General features: G+C 43.7%; 2 protein-coding genes and 1 pseudogene across 2 annotated transcripts in view; 2 read left to right on the plus strand and 1 right to left on the minus strand.

The window, feature by feature from the left end:
- The window catches only part of LOC120485815 (G2/M phase-specific E3 ubiquitin-protein ligase-like), a 2,768-nt gene extending 1,545 nt beyond the window's left edge, over window positions 1-1,223 (plus strand). The window contains exon 2 of the mRNA XM_089119663.1: window positions 753-1,223. Coding sequence (XP_088975789.1) covers window positions 753-1,036 — 284 coding nt within the window. The 3' untranslated portion in view covers window positions 1,037-1,223. The remainder of the gene's footprint in view (window positions 1-752) is intronic.
- Window positions 1,224-6,198: 4,975 nt separating this feature from the next.
- LOC148997283 (uncharacterized) lies at window positions 6,199-12,766 on the plus strand (annotated as a pseudogene).
- Window positions 12,767-13,403: 637 nt separating this feature from the next.
- On the minus strand, window positions 13,404-16,845 carry LOC148997284 (G2/M phase-specific E3 ubiquitin-protein ligase-like). Its single transcript, XM_089119685.1, has 5 exons — window positions 16,780-16,845; window positions 15,625-15,892; window positions 15,358-15,512; window positions 13,708-13,981; window positions 13,404-13,601 (listed from the first exon to the last, which is right to left on the minus strand). The coding sequence occupies exons 1-5, from the start codon at window positions 16,818-16,820 to the stop codon at window positions 13,404-13,406; spliced, it is 936 nt and encodes a 311-aa protein (XP_088975811.1). The 5' UTR covers window positions 16,821-16,845.
- Window positions 16,846-22,825: the final 5,980 nt, after the last annotated feature.

Raw genomic sequence — 22,825 nt, forward strand, 5'->3', positions numbered from 1 at the left:
GATTTGTGAAGCAGACAGGTAATTTATTGCATAGAGTGAAGATGACAGCATGCAGGCATGTAATGCAATATTGGTAGTGAAATGTAATTATTTGGTGGAGCTATATGTAATGATGACATTTTATTTGTACCCTCACTCAATTTGGAAGAACTACAATGGTTGGGTTGTAGTTTCAATAAACACCATCATCTAATAACTGCACACCTGGGGTGCGTGTCCCGAAAGCATCGTTGGTAACTATGGTCGCAAGTTGGTCGCAATTTCCATTGAAGTCTATAACTGGTAACGACGGAACTTGCGACCATAGTTGGCTAACGATGCTTTCGGGAAACTCACCCCTGGTTGATTAACAAAATTTTTTTGTTCATGTCAGTTGATAAAAAAAAACTTATGTTTTTTATTGTTCAGTCTCTTAGTTTTCAAACATTTGTTTTAAATAATTAAAGTGTATATCTATTAGACATGTCTGTCATTTGTTATTAAATTGCAATATTGTATAATATGCAAAAACAACCACAATAAAAAAGAATTGGCTCTTAAACATATTGACCAGTTCTCAAAATATTAATATATAGAATAAATGCTCATATTGTACAATAAGACATTACTGTTGTATCACAAATGTTGTGAAATAAAAATATGTGATAATGTGTTAAATGTCAGGTTGTAACTGTAGGTGTTAATGATTAGAATGTTTGTGTGTCAATCTGCTTTTTTTTTTTAAGATTGTTTGTTTGCTTTGTATGTTACAGATGGAGATGCAGCAGTGGAGCTAGAAGGTGGAGAAAAAATTGAAATCACCCTAGAAGATGTGCTTGTGTTTGCTTCTGGGGCATCTGCCATACCTCCATTTGGATTTGTAGAGAATCCTACCATTACATTCCTTCACGAGGACCTGAATGGCAACCGGCGGATGTTCCCAGAAGCAAACACTTGTGCTATTACCCTGAAGTTGCCCATTGGGCATGAGTATGAAGACTTTTGTCATTTTATGACGTCTGGAATAATACAGTCTCCTGTGTTTGGGGTAGCCTAAAAAACCCACTCTGGCATGGCTGATCGTTCCCCAGCTGGCCCGATGTTGCTGTTGTTTTTATTATTATTTTTTTCTCTCCATTGTTTATACTTCTTTATATTGTGTATTGTTTGCTTATGCTAAAATTGTGTTCAAGTGTTCATTATTTGTAGATTAGATACTATAAATATTACATTGTATGCCCTAAACCTTGACTGGTTGTTTTTCTTTATACCTTATTTATTTAAGTATGATATGATAAATATAAATAATAATAATTAGTTATACAGCGCTTTTCTCTGCTCTCAAAGCGCTTTACTTTGAAGGGGGGAAGCCATAGTGCACCAGAACGCCCACCACACACCAGCTTACTGGTGATGAAGCCAATTGGTATATATGGGGATGATTAGGAGGCCATGATGGACAGAGGCCACTGGGCAAATTTGGCCAGGATGCCGGGGTTACACCCCTACTCTTTCAAAAGACGTCTTGGGATTTTTAATGACCACAGAGAGTCAGGACCTCAGTTTAACGTCTCATCCGAAGGATTGTGGTCTTTGACAGTATAGTATCCCCATTACTATACTGGGGCATTAGGACCAACACAGACCACAGGGTGAGCGCCCCCTGCTGGCCTCACTTATACCTCTTCCAGCAGCAACCTGGATTTCCAAGGAGTCTCCCATCCAGGTACTGACCAGGCTCAGCCCTGCTTAGCTTCAGTGAGCGACCAGTCTTGGGCTACAGGGGGAAATGGCTGCTATTGGATGATATTGGTTAATCATAAAAGTATTGTAAACATGATTGTTATGCCATAGCTGTAGTCAGAGTAGAGTTTACAATGTAACTACAGTGGCAAAGGTTGATTTGACTTCTAATTGATGTCTATCTGTTCTTACAAGAATTCCAGTGGTGACAGAAATTTATAACAATACAGATTGTGCAAATACATGGAGCAATATGGAATGAAAAACGTGTACTTTATTAACTGCGAAATAGTTAAGTGAATGTTTGTTTTTACTGTAATTCTTATATTTATGTAACAAATTTGTTTAATTCCCAGGATTTAAAGATTTAGTGTAGCATTTATGATTATTGTGTGTTTGTGTGTGCTTTCTTAAGAGCATAGTAAAGCTATGGGTATCATGTATAAATAGGTAGACATGAATAAGACCAGCATGCAGGCTAGACCATTATTGTTATTGAGATAATACAATTGATATAACAAAGTTTTCGTTTTTACAATTTTTCCATTTTTATTTTGATTCAGACTAAGTTACTTTTTAATTGATTGCACTTGAGCAAACGTCACCAAACCTATGCACCAAACCAACCCCACGTCAATCTGATCGTACACCTCCAGTGATTTCCAGACTCGGAATTGCTCACATGTGTAAAAACTCCTCACCAATACCTGTCATTTTGTTCATACAGGACATTATACAAACTGCAATGTGTTAACTTATATTTGTTTACACTCGCAATAAAACACAACATTGTGCTTTTGTCAAACAAATTCGTGCGTGTTTTGAGTGAGTTTCTTTCCTGTTTATGCTCGTGTAACGGAGTGTAAAATGTTAAATTTCTGCATAAATGGGGACAGCGCCATCTGGCTGATGCGTGATGGCATTTAGTGTACGGAATAGGGACCGCCCACAGCAGAGATAATGAGACACGCTGTGGGTAAGTTGCACTTTTCGAGCAGTCGGAGAATTATCAGTTAAAAGTGTCCAAAACGCATAAAAAACTACTTCAATGTGAATCGATCTTGCAATGAACATGTTTGGTAACTTTTGATATGTGTTTGGCGTCGAGTGTGTCATTTTATATCGAGTTATTTTGACTTTGTAATGCGTGGCACAATCGTAATTAATCTGTGCATTGTCTTGTGTTTTATGTAGAACTGATTCTTTCTCCATAAAGTGAAACCCCTATTTCCACATTTATATCTCCATTGTGCAGGTAATGTGTATAAAATATGTTGTTATAATATGTTTAATGGATTAATTGTTTTATTCATGTAGTATTCTGTATATTCGCCACTAGGTGGGAATATTTCTCTTTACATTTATTTCAATTGATATGCTCATCATTTCATTGAGTTGATTTGTGATTAATTGACTGGAAATGTCCTATTGTCAGTCTGAAAAATTGTACTCACTATACGATCACAACGCAAAGATTAGAAAAGAAAGAGCACTGTTTTAAATAAACAGAGCAGAGATAATGAGACACGCTGTGGAACTGATTCTTTCTCCATAAAGTGAAACCCCTATTTCCACATTTATATCTCCATTGTGCAGCTCCACCCAGCAGAAAGACCGCCCAGGCAAGACCGTCACACTCGCCAGCCATAATCTCCGTCGTTGTTCGGACAAAAGCTTAGTCTTCTCACATCCATACGGCGTCTAATGACGGGTATAGTGTAAAATCCCGATTTAATTGAACATCCGGCACGATTTTATCATCCATTGACCCAGCAGGAGATGAGCATTTTCACTTTATAGCACGAAACTCATTTCACTTCAGGTAAAAGCTCCAGGTTTACACAGGCTATGAATGTTTGATTGTCGGCCTAGACAATTTATTTATTATCAGAGGAGTTTTCGCAGGAGTTCCATCAGTCGCTAAATAAAAAGAGAATACTTTGTTCTCTTTCTTTATAATATATTCACACTTTAAATAAAATAGTTTTGTTTGTCATAAACGAAAAAGTGAATCCAAACTGTTCTGTGGGTCAGTAATTTCCTATTTAGAAAGTGGAGATGGTCAAATAAATGCTGCTCTGCTGCCACCTACTGATTAAAGTGTTCATCTCATCTTATTCTGTTTAAAGTGTTTGTTTTTCCTGCAGGTGAAAACTATGCAGCGTTTGCTCCTCTTACTGTATTTATATGGGCTGTCAACTGTTTTGCCTGACTTGGGCGAGATTTTTCTATGCTCTCAACGGTAGCAAAAAATGTGTAGTATGACTAGACGACATTTATAGGCTTTATAAAAACTTTAGTGTAGCTCTATTAAATAGTACATTTATGTTATTAAACATTTTTAATTTAAATGATTAATTACTTGTTCAGAATAAGAATAGCAGTAGCCTGATCCAAGCAATCACAGGCTAACTAATTTTAGTTTAAAATCCAACAAACTCTAAAATGGTTTCTGGTTAATTAATGCTGGATGCAGCATGAGTGAACTCGAGGCATGCAGACTGTTGCTGCAGAGCATTAACACATCTGAAACACACTAATATATAATGATAAGACTCAGTTTTTCTGAATTTTTTTTAGCCCATTTTATTTTTTTATCTCTGAAGATCGAATAATCAAAATACATGCCATAGACTTTTATTAAAAAGTTACATCTATCATTGGGATACCAAATGTATGGTACATTACCAGACATTCAGCATAATAAAAATAAGTGTATCATAGTCCTACATAAAATGTGCCAAAATAAGTCTTGTTTGTAAACTTAGATTGTGGCAGACGGGCAGACGTGCAGACGTTCAGACGCGCAGACGTGCAGACGGGCAGACGTGCAGACGTTCAGAGGCGCAGACGGGCAGACGCGCAGACGGGCAGACGTGCAGACGTTCAGACGGGCAGACGTAATCCACACGTTAAACTTAAACTTTTAACGTGACTCCGCCGTGACGTCTGCATAGATCAACAGCTACACGTTATTGACGCGTCTACGTGACGTGATATTTGCGTGTACGTCTCCATATAAAACAAATGGAGACGTACACGCACGTATTCACGTGTGTTATCTGTCTTGCTTGTCAGTCTCGTCGCCGAATGGAACATTCCGAGCGCCATAAAAGTACACGACTGTCGACTTCGGTAGGTTATCCGTGGCAGTATCCACTCGCCATATGCAGACGGGCAGACGTAATCCACACGTTAAACTTTTAACGTGACGCCGCCGTGACGTCTGCATAGATCAACAGCTACACGTTATTGACGTGTCTACGTGACGTGATATTTGCGTGTACGTCTCCATATAAAACAAATGGTATGGAAAGCCAAATGGTTCACATTTCGCCACTTTCCAAACGCGTTTTGTTAAATAAGCGCCGTAAAAAGCGCTTTTTACGCCGTCTAAAAGTGAAACGCCGTCAAAAACGCCGTGGAATACACCAATGACGACGTATTACACGGCGTTTTACTGTACATGGGAAGCGCCGCTTTTAATGCCGTTCATCTTGCCAAATGACGGGTAAAAAACGCTGTTTTGGTTAAACAGAGCGCACGTTATTTTACGACGTTTTGCTAATAGTATAATGAGCCACGCCCACTGTTTTACACAGCCAGTGAGTTTGAACTGTTCTCTCCCAATCAATGATGAACTGAGGCAGACCCAGTGGCGCAAAAAGTGGGTATGCGCTATATGCGGCGCATAGGGGCGCAGCACAATGAGGGGCGCCAAAGCGATGGTAAAAAAAAAACAAAAATTATATATTGGCTATATTGTATTTCTATATGTAGCTGCCGTTGTGCATTTCTAAATCATTTCTGCATTCCTTCAATGTTATATAAAATTGTAGAGGACTAACAGCCAGGCTAGAGTAGGCGCCCTCATGGAGAAGGGGGGCGGGTAATATCACGAGCGGGCGGGGGCGCCGTGAGCGCTGAGCGAGCAGGTACAAGTAGTGAGTTGTCGTCGAAAAAGATGGATAAAACAAAATGCTGTGGGGCTAAAAATAGAAAAAGAAAGAGAGAAAAGGAGATGGCATGTCAATTGATGCGACAGCAGCTAAATAACTGCATGCATTGCTGAAAGCCAACAGGTAGGATTTAAAATGTGACATAGGCATGTAGGCTATCTACAGTATTGTCACAGTCCTCCGTCTGCACCAGTCTGTCTTGTCTTCAGCACTACACTTCCCAGGATCCTCTCGTCACCCTATCCCGTGTTCACTCCCTCATCAGCCACCTGTTCCTCGTCATCGGTTTCACCTGTTCTCACCCCATTATGTTTGATTATTCTGTGTATTTAGTTCCCTCTGTTTTACTCAATGGTTGTCGGTCGTTGTTAATGTCACCCTGTGTTCCGCCTGCCTATATCCTGTTATTTATGATTAAAACCTTTTGTATTGGAGCTTTCTGGACTCTGCCTGTTCGTTCCTTCTGCCTGAACCCGCACCCGTGACAGAACGACCGACCAACATTTAACTGAGAATTATGGACCTTCCAGCGGTAAGCCTCCTCTGTCTGGACCAGGAAGACCACTCCCTGGAGTCCCATACCAGGGACTTTCTGGAGTTGGCGTTCCACACTCACTATTCGGACCGCTCGCTGTGTGTTTTCTACATCGCCAGCCTCAGCGAGCGGTCCCGGGCACGCCTCCCAGGGAGCGGTCCAGCAGATGATTTCCTCGCCTGTGTGGAGTGGGTGCTGGTGTGCTGTGAATCCCCATTCTACGTGGAAGAAGTCACCAGCACCACTCCAAACCCTGAACCCTCATCTTCTCTGGTCACCGTCAGCCCAGCCGAGTCCGCGCTCACCGTCAGCCCTGCCGAGCCCGCGCTCACCGTCAGCCCTGCCGAGCATGCGCGCACCGTCAGCCCTGCCGAGCATGCGCTCACCGTCAGCCCTGCCGAGCCCGCGCTCACCGTCAGCCCTGCCGAGCCCGCGCTCACCGTCAGCCCTGCCGAGCATGCGCGCACCGTCAGCCCTCCCGAGCCGAAACTCCCCTCACCGCTGGTTCCGCCCAGATCCTCAGAGACTTCACCGCTGGTTCCGCCCAGCTCTCCAGAGACTGAATGCTCTTCACCGCTGGTTCCGTCCAGCTCTCCAGAGACTGAATGCTCTTCACCGCTGGGTCCGTCCAGCTCTCCAGAGACTGAATGCTCTTCACCGCTGGGTCCGTCCAGCTCTCCAGAGACTCAATGCTCTCCACTGCTGGTTCCGTCCAGCCCACCCGAGACTGTAAGCTCTTCACTGCTGGTTCCGTCCAGCTCTCTAGAGACTGTATGCTCTTCACTGCTGGTTCCGTCCAGCCCTCCAGAGACTGTATGCTCTTCACAGCTGGTTCCGCCCAGCTCACCAGAGAATGAATGCTCTTCACTGCTGGTTCCGTCCAGCTCACCAGAGAATGAATGCTCTTCACTGCTGGTTCCGTCCAGCCCACCAGAGACTGTATGCTCTTCACTGCTGGTTCCGTCCAGCTCACCAGAGAATGAATGCTCTTCACTGCTGGTTCCGTCCAGCTCACCAGAGAATGACTGCTCTTCACTGCTGGTTCCGTCCAGCACTCCAGAGGCTGAATGCTCTTTACTGCTGGTTCCGTCCAGCCCTCTAGAGACTGTATGCTCTTCACTGCTGGTACCGTCCAGCCCTCCAGAGACTGAATGCTCTTCACTGCTGGTTCCGTCTAGCCCTCCAGAGACTGTATGCTCTTCACTGCTGGTTCCGTCCAGCCCACCAGAGACTGTATGCTCTTCACTGCTGGTTCCGTCTAGCCCTCCAGAGACTGAATGCTCTTCACTGCTGGTTCCGTCCAGCCCTCCAGAGACAGTATGCTCTTCACTGCTGGTTCCGTCCAGCACTCCAGAGGCTGAATGCTCTTCACTGCTGGTTCCGTCCAGCTCACCAGAGGCTGAATGCTCTTTACTGCTGGTTCCGTCCAGCCCTCTAGAGACTGTATGCTCTTCACTGCTGGTACCGTCCAGCCCTCCAGAGACTGAACGCTCTTCTCTGCTGGTTCCGGCCAGCCCTCCAGAGACTGAATGCTCGGCACTGCTGGTTCCGTCCAGTCTCTCCGAGCCCGAGCTCTCTTCTTCGCCGGGCCCGACCAGCCCAGCCCCAGAGACCGCCCAGCCAGCGCCCGAGACCGTCCATCCTGTGCCGGAGACCGTCCAGCCTGCTCCGCCCTGGTCTCGCCCTCAGCCTGCTCCGCCCTGGCCACGCCCTCAGTCTGCTTCGCCCTGGTCTCGCCCTCAGCCTGCTCCGCCCTGGTCTCGCCCTCAGCCTGCTCCGCCCTGGCCACGCCCTCAGCCTGCTCCGCCCTGGCCACGCCCTCAGCCTGCTCCGCCCTGGCCACGCCCTCAGCCTGCTCCGCCCTGGCCACGCCCTCAGCCTGCTCCGTCCTGGCCACGCCCTCAGCCTGCTCCGCCCTGGCCAGGCCCTCAGCCTGCTCCGCCCTGGCCACGCCCTCAACCTGCTCCGCCCTGGCCACGCCCTCAGCCTGCTTCGCCCTGGTCTCGCCATCAGCCTGCTCCGCCCTGGCCACGCCCCTCTCAGGCCCCAGTTCGTCCCCCCTCCTTCCTCTGTTCAGCGGCGTGAGGTCACACCTCCCGGGAGGGGGGAGTTCTGTCACAGTCCTCCGTCTGCACCAGTCTGTCTTGTCTTCAGCACTACACTTCCCAGGATCCTCTCGTCACCCTATCCCGTGTTCACTCCCTCATCAGCCACCTGTTCCTCGTCATCGTCATCTGTTTCACCTGTTCTCACCCCATTATGTTTGATTATTCTGTGTATTTAGTTCCCTCTGTTTTACTCAATGGTTGTCGGTCGTTGTTAATGTCACCCTGTGTTCCGCCTGCCTGTATCCTGTGATTTATGATTAAAACCTTTTGTATTGGAGCTTTCTGGACTCTGCCTGTTCGTTCCTTCTGCCTGAACCCGCACCCGTGACAAGTATATCTCTGTGGCCATCGGGACTACCGGGAGATTCCCGCTGGGCCGACGTGCTTTTCAGCCAATACATTTCATCCTTTTTTAATTTATTTGTCTTAACGGCCCAAAAAACTCATACATCGGCGGCCCATTTGTTTGTTGTTTGTTTTTTTGCTTAATTGGCGGCGCTGTGTTGGTGTAATGCATTGGTCAAAAAAAGTCAGCTTTAGTTTTTTTTTTCTGACACACTGGCCCATGAAACATGTCATTATGCGCTTATATCTTTCAAGTACAGAAATTAGTGCAAAACTAATTATGAAAGTTTCCTTTATTTTTCTGTGTATTTGTTTTACAATAGCCTTTATGGCTATTACTATCATGGGATTAGAGCCCGTTTGGGATTAATATTATAACTATTATTATGTAGTAGTGTAATGTAGACAGACACTAACTAAAAGAGGTTCAAATTTTTCTTTGTTTAATTTGCACCCTGAATATGGGTTGGAGCTTTTAATTTTGAACTCTCAAAGTGCACCAGACTGCTGAATTTAACATTACAGAACACAAAATTTTCTTACGGGGGAGCATGCCCCCCAACCCCCCTAGAGAAATAGAGGTCCACCTACCACAGTTTTACCAAAAATCCTGTGAGAAACACTGGTATTGCTGTTCCAATGGAGCTTATAATTTTCTGCAGGGGGGTTCATCAAGGTGGAGTAGCTATAGTTTAATTGTGTTAATAAACAACAATTTTCCACTTATTTTTTCTGTTAGCTCGCATTTCTTCCTACTCACTTATTACACAGCACACTTGCATTAAATTTATTTTTCCTTTTTTTTTATTGGGGGGGGGGGGGGGGGGGCACTAAAATTGTTGCTGCATACCCCTCTGAAACTGGGTAGTTGCGCCCCTGGTCAGACCAGACCAATTCAGCACGGATCATTTATCATTAACATAGGAGCTGGACCTAATGTGATTCAGTCAACTTTAGGTAAGGATTGCTTTCAAACATAAAGCAATTATTGTGTAAAATATCTTCCGCTGCTTATCAATGCCCATACTACGAGATTGGTGTGATTGGTGTACAGGTCATCATAGGTCTTCATCTAAACCAAAATGTATAACACACATTGTATATACCTATGCTTAGCCTATAACAGTGATTAAAGTTAGCGTGTGGCTTGGTAATGAACATATTATAATTATTTTGTGTAGGACCAGGCCTATGCACTTTTTAACAAAGCTCAGTTATGTTATTTATCGCATCTGAGTAGGCTACAAGTATAAAGTTGTTGAGAGAAATAAAATAAGAAAAAATCAAGATAAAGCGCTCTGGTGTGTTAGTTCCATATTACTTTTAAAATACCAGTAAAAACTAGTTACAAACATTATCAACATGTATTTTAGACTATTTCCTCAACAATTCATATTACATTTACCAGTATTTAATGCAAAACAAGAATGAAAACTATAAGTGTAAAGCAAACATAAATTAGTGCCATTCATTAACCCACAAACAACAATGGAAACAATGCAGAGAAGTTTGAAGAGTTTGCAGAGAAGGCTGATCAATGTGCCGGCATCGGATCTTTTACTCCGTGACATGACGTTAGCAGAATATATTGCAGAAGTAAACGCATGTAGGCAGCATGAACAAGTACAACATTAAACATCTTTGCATTATTATTTAACAGAATGTATTTCATTATAGCCTAAGCCTACAATAAATTATTATCTTCAGTTAGGCCTACTGATATAATCTTTGTTTTATTTACATTTTTTTATGGAAGCTAAGTACTACGTTAAATAGTCTTCATTTTTTTATTTTTGTAGTAAAAATCACTAATCTACATAGTGGACAGACATGGTACAGTAACTGTTCTGACGAGACTTTCTTATCACATTAAAGAGCATTTCATGCATTTTAAATACATTACATTTAAAGTTTTATGGAAAACATAAAATTCCCCTTATTTTATGTTTCTATATCAACCACTTTGTGACTTGATCAGATTAAAATGTATTTATCCTTGTTGTTAATATTGTTGCAGCCAGTTCCAGTTATCAGGCTCCACTTACTTGTAGTGGAGGCAGACAAGCGCCCCATTAGAACCTCACCAGAGAGCAACTTCCTTTTCTTTCCTCGTGTGGTTTTTCTTAGTTCAATACCTGAGATTCTGCAAGTGACTTTGGCTACAGTCAAACAATGCATAAAGTAAGTTACATCAAGATGTAGGCAAATTTCGTTTTAAACTATTTGATGCACATGAAGTGAGCATTGTATTTACATTTATTCATTTGCATTTAACTCATGCATTTCTTTTTAATTCATGCATTCCCTGGGTATCAAACTTGCATTTCTGTAGTGCCATGCTCTACTACTTGAGCTACAAGAACATCTTTAGAATTATCTTGATAATAAACAAGTTATGTTTGAATTGTTTGTTTCAGGAAGTTCAATTTGAATTGGTCTGTGACATATTCTGATGTAACTGATGCCCTCGATGACATGATCAAAGACATTGTGGCTGGGAATGACCAGCTTGGGTCTGAGGCTGTCAGGGCACAGTTACGAGCAGGTGGAGTACGGGTGCAGAGACAGAGCGAGAAAGACTTTAATACCAATCAACCCCAGTGCTGCAGCTCTAAGAGCAATGTCACAAAGAGCACATTGGTGATTGTACAGTGTAGCTGGACCAAACTCCTTTTGGCACCTTGATGGCAACCACAAATTGATAAGGTAGATATACAGGTTACATGGTTCTGCTTTTTTGTATTATACATGTTACTTTTAATAAAGTGTGTAAATTATGTAAGGGTTAATGCCCGACGAGGTGTCCATTGTCAGGTTTTAATGGACGACGGCGAGGCGTAAACCAGCCGACGCACAGCGGAGGACGGTTGCCTCCGCCGAAGTCCATTAAAACCTGACAATGAACACCTCAGAGGGCATTAACCCGCTTATACCATGGTCACTTGCCAAATAAAACATTAGTTTATATTTTAATTAGGCTAAATCTAGTTTTTACAAATAATAACTTGCCTTACCTGCATGTGAGTCTGTTGCTATGGTTACTCACAGCCGTTGTAGGCAGCGCATTTATTTATTAATTTCGAATGGTAAACAGGCAGTTTCACCAGAACTACTTTACTAGGTGTCCTCTATCACTTTTTAACGGACACCCTGCAGCCAATCAGAATCGAGTATTCACCCAGACCATGGTATAAAAAAAGTATTCATGAACTTCCCATTAAGAAAATATTTGAAATAGGAAGATGTAATGTATATATATATTTTTTGTTCTTAACGTATTGTATTATAATAGTGTTTCTCTGTTATGTTTTAGATGGAGAATTGTCATTCATGGTGGTATAAATGGATACAGTCGCCTCTGTCTTCCTCCATGCCTCAAACAACAACCGGAGCAGCACTGTAATGGATTGCTTTTTGAATGCTGTGGCCAGATATGGAGTGCCTTCCAGGGTCAGAACAGATCATGGTATCACAATAATGATGTCTGTGTGATGAACATTTTCAGGGGCTCAGACAGAGGCAGTGCCATCATAGGCAGGAGCACTCATAACCAGCGTATTGAGAGGCTCTGGGGCGACATGTGGCGGGGATTGACTAATGTCTATTATAACCTCTTCCACTTCCTTGAGAGTGAAGGTATAGTGGACATTGACAATGAAATGCATCATCATTATGTCTACTTAACACAGATAACAGGGACTTGACAGCATTCATTCAACAATGGAACAACCATGGCCTGAGAACTGAAAGACATCAGTCCCCAATACAGATTTTTGTCCGAGGCTGCCTGGGACAACAAGGACATAGAACCACAGTGATGCAAGAAATCAGTGGCAGAACAGCTGGGCCAGCAGATTTAATTGTTGTTCACGGACCATCTGAATAAGGAGAAACGACATCAAGAATGCAGGGGGCAGCAAATTTTGACTGGCCAGACGGAGTGCCAGTACCACAGAATCACTACACAGTGAATAACACAACCTTGGAGCAACTTGTTGCACAATTTAATCCACTTGGTGGAGCACAAGCAGAACTTGGATTAGACATAATTCGCAATGTTTTGTCTTTTTTGACATTTTTAAATCAATCGTAAGAAAAGGACGAGTTAATCCTAATAAAGAACTTAAGACTGCATGTTATGGTTGACTTTCATTCAATGGACAAACCAGCGCTAACCTTTTAAGTTTGATTAGATTATGGTCCAATATACATGCTTTCATCCTCTTTTATCTTCGTATTCATGATTTATGCATTCTTGATACGAATCCGTGTTGACACCAAAAACATTATACAAAACATCCACCTTTTTTGTGTGTATGAAATTGTCACATTTTTACATTTCTATGGACCCAAATAATTGCTGCTCACGGCTATGACTTTAATAGTCATTATTTAAGGTCATGTGACTTAATGTTAGTCTTCTGAAATAAAAGTGCCCAGTTCTCACACCAAGTGTGTTTTCTAATTTACTTAATCTTTGACCAAACAAATTTAGATCTTGACCCAAAATATTTACCAGAACTTTTATAATTTTTGTTTAAAGATTTAGATGTTTGCAAAACATTAGTCAAGCTTTTGTTGAATGACCATAAGCATTTATTACTGTAATACAATTACACCAGAATAAAACCCCTCTCAACAACAGTTACAACCCCTCTCTTTCATCTGACATCAGGATGAGTAAATTATCAGCAAACATTATGAAAGTAAACCGATCCTTTAGAAAGGTGACGCTTATACCTTCCCAAATCCGAGAGATCCTTTTATTGCAAGGAACATTAATTCCTTGAATTCCTCTTCTTCTAACACACCTCTTGGTAGGTAGAGAGTCAGCACAGGTTGAAGCATAAGGAATTCTTCTGGTTGGCTCCTCTTGGTCATAAAATTCCACTTGGCACTTTTGCTGAAACCCCAGTGGAGGGACAGAATCTGCTGCAGTTACAAACACTAGGAACTCCTCAAAGGATATGCCCACATCTTCTTCTGTTTAAGTTTGCAAAACAGAAAATGTAAAAGGCAAGAAGCAAAATCTAATTACATAACAAAACAGTGTGCAGTTAAAGAAACACTTACCTTGAATCAACATTAGCCAGCATTCCCAGAGGAAGACAGTCTCCTCCTCAAGGTCTCGCCTGTTGCTCCCTGGTGAACTCCAGACAATGTTGAAGAGGTCTCTGACTTCATTTCTTGTTAGGGCACCTCTAGTGTTGGTAAACAAGGGGAGGAAAGCTTTCCAATTATTAAGCACTACCTCCCACAACCGGCCACAGGAGTTCAGCCCAGAAGTGAACTGCTGGATAATACTTGCCACTCTGAACAGAAAAAAAGTAATAATAAGACTTACAAAATCACTGTTGTAAAGTCAACTATTATTTACAATACAAAGAGTCAAAGCAGCATCTCAGTAATAAACCTGATACCTTTAAATATTAAAAAAGGTGATGATCCTGATCTTAATAGGAGACCAGAAATAATCAGTACAAGGTGATACAAAAATATCTTCTTTTGTTTTTGTTAAAAGAAGCCGAAAATCCATTAACTCGAAGGCCGCCATAGTTATTTACATCTCAATGCATTCTGGTAGTAGTGACGTATATAGGTTGTAGATGGTTGTAGCAGCTTTGTTTGTTTTTTCAACGTACAGACTAGCTAGCTAAGTTGACAGTTGCAAAATGAGCACATCTACCGTTCAGCCTTTTTAGTTTGAACCCCGAGCGTAACGTAGGCTTAAATCAGGAGAATCACATGGAAGACAATAGGCCTGTTTTGATAATATTTAGATATTCAACAGGATGAGTAATAATAATAATAATAATTAATAATTCATCACATTTATATAGCGCCTTTCTGGACACTCAAAGCGCTTCACATAGAGGAGGGAATCTCCTCAACCCCCACCAGTGTGCAGCATCCACCTGGATGATGCGACGGCTGCCATAGTGCGCCAGAACGCTCACCACACACCAGCTTACTGGTGGAGAGGAGACAGTGATGAAGCCAATTGGTATAGATGGGGATGATTAGGAGGCCATGATGGACAGAGGCCACTGGGCAAATTTGGCCAGGATGCCGGGGTTACACCCCTACTCTTTCGAAAGACATCCTGGGATTTTTAATGACCACAGAGAGTCAGGACCTCGGTTTAACGTCTCATCCGAAGGACGGTGCTCTTTTGACAGTATAGTATCCCCATTACTATACTGGGGCGTTAGGACCCACACAGACCACAGGGTGAGCACCCCCTGCTGGCCTCACTAACACCTCTTCCAGCAGCAACCTGGCTTTCTCAGAAGGTCTCCCATCCAGGTACTAACCAGGCTCAGCCCTGCTTAGCTTCAGTGGGCAACCAGTCTTGGGCTACAGGGTGATATGGCTGCTGATATCGCAAGGTATAATCATTAGTATATTATTAAATATAATATACTAATATGAAATAAATGCTTGTTAAAATAAGTCTTTTTCATTCAATGAAAGCATGTCAAATTTACAAAAAGACTATTGTTAAATGGAAAATCTCATCCACATTCACTACTTCCTAACATTTAGGGATTTAATGACCTGACATATGCATGTATGGAACAACATGTCCACTCTAAATATAGACATTACTTTACAATGGCAGAGACCCAACATCTTTTTAGGAGACATTTGAGGCAGCTAGAAGTTACTGTAAGTGTTATTTATTTACCTGTGATAGATGAAGTGGGTCACTAACTGCCCATAAATTGTGGGCAGATTACTCAAAGAGGCTGTGAAAATGTTGGGTACCCCACAGTCGCAAATCCAGTCCCCCAGGGAGTTTTTAAGCTCCGTCAGCTCCTCTGGAGAGCTGCACCCAACAACCTAAAATCATAGGAACACATGTGGACTTGATGAATAGTGGTTAGTGAAAACATTTTTCTCCTTAAATGAGCACATAGCTACATTATGTGGCATGTAAAATTACTTAACTTACCTTTGCCAGCTTTTCTGCAAGGTCATTTTCCAGGAAATTAGTACGATCAAATGTGGTGAGGTCTGGTTTCTGGCCACACATAATCATGAAAAGCTCCTTGTTAATGCACTTAATGCCTGGTCCATTGTGAATTATGGACCAGGCCATTAGTCTTCCTGCTGTATAAAATTTATTTTCAGCTAGAGCCTTTTGATCGTAGCTGAAGAGCAGCAGTCCAGGTTTGCCCTCAAAAATCCCAAGGTTGCTTTGGAGCTCAATCATGAGGAGTCTAAGAAAAAAAAGGTTAAGATAAAGTCTGTAGCCTAAAACAATGTTACAAAAGTCTGTGAACACCTTAGGCCTGGGATTTTGAAACAATCATAAAACCTTAACATTTCATGATAAGTTTGCGTTGATATAAAACAAATTAAATGAATTATCTAATACATTTACATAATTTTGTACGTAATGTTTTTCATTCAATACAATTATGTACCCATCAAATTTATATCACTGTATTCAAGATACCGGAAAAAATAGATATTTCTAAAGCATCTGAGCTGAAAGTGTTCCTGTAGCTCGATTAGTATTGCATTATCAGCACAAAGGTTCAATTGGGATAAATTCACAGGTAACACTAGCCTGACTTCGTCATACTCCTATTCTAGTCAGAATGTGAGTCTGATACTGCTCTATAGGGCTTTGATTATGAGGCATGTCTTAACCGAACCAGAAAAAAAAAACAACAACTCTGCACTCAGTTGGATAGACCTACAACCAATCAGAGCAACGCAGTAAGTTGAGCCACGCATAATTGTCAACAGAACTCAACTTCACCAGAGCCTGTCTAACTGCAGGCACTCTGGAAAAAGCGTAAAAAGTATTAAAAAAATAATGAGTGTTAAAGATCTTTGCCGGTGTTGCAAAAATAATTTAATTAACGTCAAAGCTGCCAAAGGGGCATGTCTAACTGTCACATATGTTGACATTATTATGTAATCAAAAAATTATTATTAATTTATTGCTGCTCTTTAATGTTGTTGAATGCATTTCCGGCAAGAACAAGTAAGGGCTTAAACTGATATTGTCCAGAAACACACTTTGAAACCTAGACATTTTCAAACTTTTGAAGGGCACTGTAGACATTACTGTATATACGTGTAATATCTAATGTACCTGAAAAATTCTCTCCTTGGACCACCATAGTCCTCTGCCATTTCTCCCACAAACTCAATGTTTGGACTTTTGTACCACTCAAAGTACCCTCTTGACAGGGCCACACATGCACTCTGTAGAATATTCTTTTGTCTTGCTATGACAGTTATGTGGCAAGACAAGTCTAGGTTGTCCTCACGAAACTCCTGTAGAATTGCTGTTAGCTCTCGCTCAAGCTGAAAATAAAAATAAATAAAAATTCACCAACATATTAAATTGGATAAAAATAAATTATCACTTGAAAATAAACAATTAAAAAATAATTGACAATCAATAAACTAGTGCAAGAAGTTTTTGTGTGCGTTTTAAGTAATTTCCGGTAGAAATCTCAGCTAGCGTCTTTACTTTCGCATAGTGCATTCTATAGCGAAGTGTACTAGCAGCAAAACTTTAATAAAATTAAACGCTTTAATAAAAATAAACGATTTAATTAAAAAAAACAACGATTTAAGAAACCGAATCGCTAGTCGGATTTCACATGATATGAGAAATGTATAATTTAAAGCCCTTCTCTTTCTTACTCTTATGTGCTGCAACATCTAACTACCTCACAATATTATTTACATCGTTTGTTAACCAATGGAAGTTCTTGTAAATAGCAAGTGTAATTTGCCATTATCTCCACCTACTGCAAAAACGGCTTCTGACGCATGCAGCACCGGATGTAACTGGGCAGGCTGAGACAAAACGCGGAAGCGATGGTGCAAGAAGGTAAATTCACTAAATTGACTTCAGGTGTGTTAGTGTGAATGTGTGTGAGTGTTAGATATACATACGATTGGACTATTACTCCTGACTGGAGAAGCCAGGGTTATTTCTTCAATGTCAGACTCTGATGAGTCTAAGTAGAAGTCCTCTCTAATTGCCAAAAAATAGATACAAAATGTAAAAATATTTATAATTGGCATTTTAACATTTTAGAACATAAAATACATCTTCAGAATTTCAGCAACACATAAAACATGTCTTGAAATGGTATCTTGCATTTAAAAAAAAATGTACACTTATAATCATGAACCTAGCCTGAAGGTCATAATGGCTGGGGTGTACTTACACTTGGATTGTGTTTGTGTGGACTGTGGGGACACTTCCAGAGTCGTTGGCTGCATGGCTTCCAGAGGCGTGGGCTGCATGGCTTCCAGAGGCGTTGGCTGCATGGCTTCCAGAGGCGTGGGCTGCATGGCTTCCAGAGGCGTGGGCTGCATGGCTTCCAGAGGCGTGGGCTGCATGGCTTCCAGAGGCGTGGGCTGCATGGCTTCCAGAGTCGTTGGCTGCATGGCTTCCAGAGGCGTGGGCTGCATGGCTTCCAGAGGCGTGGGCTGCATGGCTTCCAGAGTCGTTGGCTGCATGGCTTCCAGAGGCGTGGGCTGCATGGCTTCCAGAGGCGTGGGCTGCATGGCTTCCAGAGTCGTTGGCTGCATGGCTTCCAGAGTCGTTGGCTGCATGGCTTCCAGAGGCGTGGGCTGCATGGCTTCCAGAGGCGTGGGCTGCATGGCTTCCAGAGGCGTGGGCTGCATGGCTTCCAGAGTCGTTGGCTGCATGGCTTCCAGAGGCGTGGGCTGCATGGCTTCCAGAGGCGTGGGCTGCATGGCTTCCAGAGTCGTTGGCTGCATGGCTTCCAGAGTCGTTGGCTGCATGGCTTCCAGAGGCGTGGGCTGCATGGCTTCCAGAGGCGTGGGCTGCATGGCTTCCAGAGGCGTGGGCTGCATGGCTTCCAGAGGCGTGGGCTGCATGGCTTCCAGAGTCGTTGGCTGCATGGCTTCCAGAGGCGTGGGCTGCATGGCTTCCAGAGGCGTGGGCTGCATGGCTTCCAGAGGCGTGGGCTGCATGGCTTCCAGAGGTGTGGGCTGCATGGCTTCCAGAGTCGTTGGCTGCATGGCTTCCAGAGGCGTGGGCTGCATGGCTTCCAGAGTCGTTGGCTGCATGGCTTCCAGAGGCGTGGGCTGCATGGCTTCCAGAGGCGTGGGCTGCATGGCTTCCAGAGTCGTTGGCTGCATGGCTTCCAGAGTCGTTGGCTGCATGGCTTCCAGAGGCGTGGGCTGCATGGCTTCCAGAGGCGTGGGCTGCATGGCTTCCAGAGGCGTGGGCTGCATGGCTTCCAGAGTCGTTGGCTGCATGGCTTCCAGAGGCGTGGGCTGCATGGCTTCCAGAGGCGTGGGCTGCATGGCTTCCAGAGTCGTTGGCTGCATGGCTTCCAGAGTCGTTGGCTGCATGGCTTCCAGAGGCGTGGGCTGCATGGCTTCCAGAGGCGTGGGCTGCATGGCTTCCAGAGGTGTGGGCTGCATGGCTTCCAGAGTCGTTGGCTGCATGGCTTCCAGAGGCGTGGGCTGCATGGCTTCCAGAGGCGTGGGCTGCATGGCTTCCAGAGGCGTGGGCTGCATGGCTTCCAGAGGCGTGGGCTGCATGGCTTCCAGAGTCGTTGGCTGCATGGCTTCCAGAGGCGTGGGCTGCATGGCTTCCAGAGGCGTGGGCTGCATGGCTTCCAGAGTCGTTGGCTGCATGGCTTCCAGAGGCGTGGGCTGCATGGCTTCCAGAGGCGTGGGCTGCATGGCTTCCAGAGGCGTGGGCTGCATGGCTTCCAGAGTCGTTGGCTGCATGGCTTCCAGAGGCGTGGGCTGCATGGCTTCCAGAGGCGTGGGCTGCATGGCTTCCAGAGGCGTGGGCTGCATGGCTTCCAGAGTCGTTGGCTGCATGGCTTCCAGAGGCGTGGGCTGCATGGCTTCCAGAGGTGTGGGCTGCATGGCTTCCAGAGTCGTTGGCTGCATGGCTTCCAGAGGCGTGGGCTGCATGGCTTCCAGAGGCGTGGGCTGCATGGCTTCCAGAGTCGTTGGCTGCATGGCTTCCAGAGTCGTTGGCTGCATGGCTTCCAGAGGCGTGGGCTGCATGGCTTCCAGAGGCGTGGGCTGCATGGCTTCCAGAGGCGTGGGCTGCATGGCTTCCAGAGTCGTTGGCTGCATGGCTTCCAGAGGCGTGGGCTGCATGGCTTCCAGAGGCGTGGGCTGCATGGCTTCCAGAGGCGTGGGCTGCATGGCTTCCAGAGGCGTGGGCTGCATGGCTTCCAGAGTCGTTGGCTGCATGGCTTCCAGAGTCGTTGGCTGCATGGCTTCCAGAGGCGTGGGCTGCATGGCTTCCAGAGGCGTGGGCTGCATGGCTTCCAGAGGCGTGGGCTGCATGGCTTCCAGAGTCGTTGGCTGCATGGCTTCCAGAGGCGTGGGCTGCATGGCTTCCAGAGGCGTGGGCTGCATGGCTTCCAGAGGCGTGGGCTGCATGGCTTCCAGAGGCGTGGGCTGCATGGCTTCCAGAGTCGTTGGCTGCATGGCTTCCAGAGGCGTGGGCTGCATGGCTTCCAGAGGCGTGGGCTGCATGGCTTCCAGAGTCGTTGGCTGCATGGCTTCCAGAGTCGTTGGCTGCATGGCTTCCAGAGGCGTGGGCTGCATGGCTTCCAGAGGCGTGGGCTGCATGGCTTCCAGAGGCGTGGGCTGCATGGCTTCCAGAGGCGTGGGCTGCATGGCTTCCAGAGTCGTTGGCTGCATGGCTTCCAGAGGCGTGGGCTGCATGGCTTCCAGAGGCGTGGGCTGCATGGCTTCCAGAGGCGTGGGCTGCATGGCTTCCAGAGGTGTGGGCTGCATGGCTTCCAGAGTCGTTGGCTGCATGGCTTCCAGAGGCGTGGGCTGCATGGCTTCCAGAGGCGTGGGCTGCATGGCTTCCAGAGGCGTGGGCTGCATGGCTTCCAGAGTCGTTGGCTGCATGGCTTCCAGAGGCGTGGGCTGCATGGCTTCCAGAGTCGTTGGCTGCATGGCTTCCAGAGGCGTGGGCTGCATGGCTGCCAGAGCCGTGGGCTGCATGGCTGCCACTTCAAGTGGGGACACTTGCAGAGGCATGGTCAACCTGGCACATTTTTTTTTTCAAAGGAAATAAAACTTAATGGCAAAATCATACAGACATAATCATATACATTGACAGAGGAGAGAGTAAAAGTGAAGGTATATTTTTGTGCTTAAATGAAGATTCCAAACTTGCTGACTACCCTAAAAGTGTTTGTCACACAAGTTTCATCACATGATATAGATTTAACAAGCAAAGGCCAATGGGAAGTACAACAATAGTTTGAATATTTTTAGTATTGTACTGAATATTTTACTCACCTTCGGGCGAATATAAAGGGCAGATCTCCCCAGTGCATTAGTTGAATGAATCTGATTGGGACTCAAACTTTCCAATTGCAAAGGAATGATCTGTCTTTGGCTATTAACTTTACATAGCTCGAAATCCTCTGAAAGATCAGGAAATTCAGCTCTTAGAGCCTGTCTGAATTCTAACTCATCTGAATCACGTCGCACAACAACACGACAGGGTGGAGTGGCATCTGTAACATAAATCAGCTTTCAAATCAAAGTATGAAACAATAATAAATAATATTGAGAAGAAATTAATAATAATAAAAAAAAAGTATTCACATATGTGAACTCACCTCTGTGGGATCTATAATGGGTAATGGTAGTGCTTTTTAGAACAGAAACTTTAAAAGTGATTTGCCTAGGTGCTCTTACTCTGCACCGTCGCTGACGGATCGGCCCACCACCAACACTTGTGTTTCTGAACATCTGAAACCTTTATAAAAAAAGATATACAAGTCATCATTGTGTTTTCTAGGGGCTGTTTTTTAATCTTCTTTATTAGGACCCAAGCCATTAAAGGGCGAAGGCCCTATTGTTTTCCTAAGGAATAATTTTTATTATTACTATTATTATTATACGACTTCTCAGGCACTTTTGGGGCTCTTAACAAACAGTGTCTTGGTTAGACAAATCTGGTAATATGAATGGGGTGCCATTTTGAGCAAAAGTTTGATTTTGATAATACTATGTTTGGTTGCTGTGTATACATATATTGGGTGTGTAGATTTTATACAGATATATACAGATTGGGTGTGTAGTTTTGCTATTATAACTTGCAAATTGCTAATTTTTTATTTGTAAATTAGCAACTTAATTGAACCATTGCACAGCAACACTTTATCACCAATAATGCTGTATACATTTGAAGTTTAAAAGTATTTTTATCTTGACAATTAAAACATCAGACAACAGTACTAGAACAATAATTTCAGCTTAATGATTCCTCTCGAAAACGTCGGTATGTCTGCAGGATTTTCCTCAGGATTTAAATTAGCTGGCAAAAAGGCTGAGTTACTTTTAGAAGTTAGTGACCACTTGTGATCAACAAACTCGGGCCGATGCTACACACAGCTACACCGAGTATGGACCTGACACCAGTACAATTGCTTTCAGTCAGTCGATACTGGCGGGACATTCTATAACGCTTAACGTAGCTTACTGTACTAAGATAGTCAGTGATATTAAAAAAACCAAACTCAGTACACATTAATAAACCATACTATGCATCACTGTCTTAGTACAGTAAGCAACGTTAAGCGTGTTCTTGTAACGGTTTTCTATGGGAGGAAAAAGCTTAACATGTAATTAAACGCGCTGCGTTCATATTCTGGGCTCATCTGGTTTTGTATGTAATATGGTTTAATAATATGATGTGTACTGACTGAGTTTGGTCTTTTATCACAGTCTTAGTGCAGTAAGCCACGTTAAGGGTTTTTACGTTATGCGGTTTGAATGACCCATACGGACCAAATCGGTATGCGACCGTGGTCAAGCCAGCCGCCTAAAAAAAAAGCGTGTGCGCCTATTACTATGAATACGGTAATTTCAGTAACGGCAGAGAGAATGCGCTTTCATGGCACTTCAGTTCAGTTGCCCAGCTCTCTCTCTCTCTCTCTCTCTCTCTCTCTCTGTCTGTCTGTCTGTCTAATTAATCACTCCATCTATCTATCTATCTATGATGATATATTCCATGTTTTGAGAATGTTTTCATGTTACTCTGTTTTCCTTTTTATTTACACTCATTTCGTGTTTGACATTTGTAATTAACTATAGAACATTATTCTACTATAAACGCCAATAAAAACCTCATTTCTAATAAGTAGAAAAAA

Source organism: Pimephales promelas, chromosome 2 (genome assembly GCF_988280905.1).
Source record: "Pimephales promelas chromosome 2, fPimPro1.hap1.1, whole genome shotgun sequence".
Lineage (NCBI taxonomy): Eukaryota > Metazoa > Chordata > Actinopteri > Cypriniformes > Leuciscidae > Pimephales > Pimephales promelas.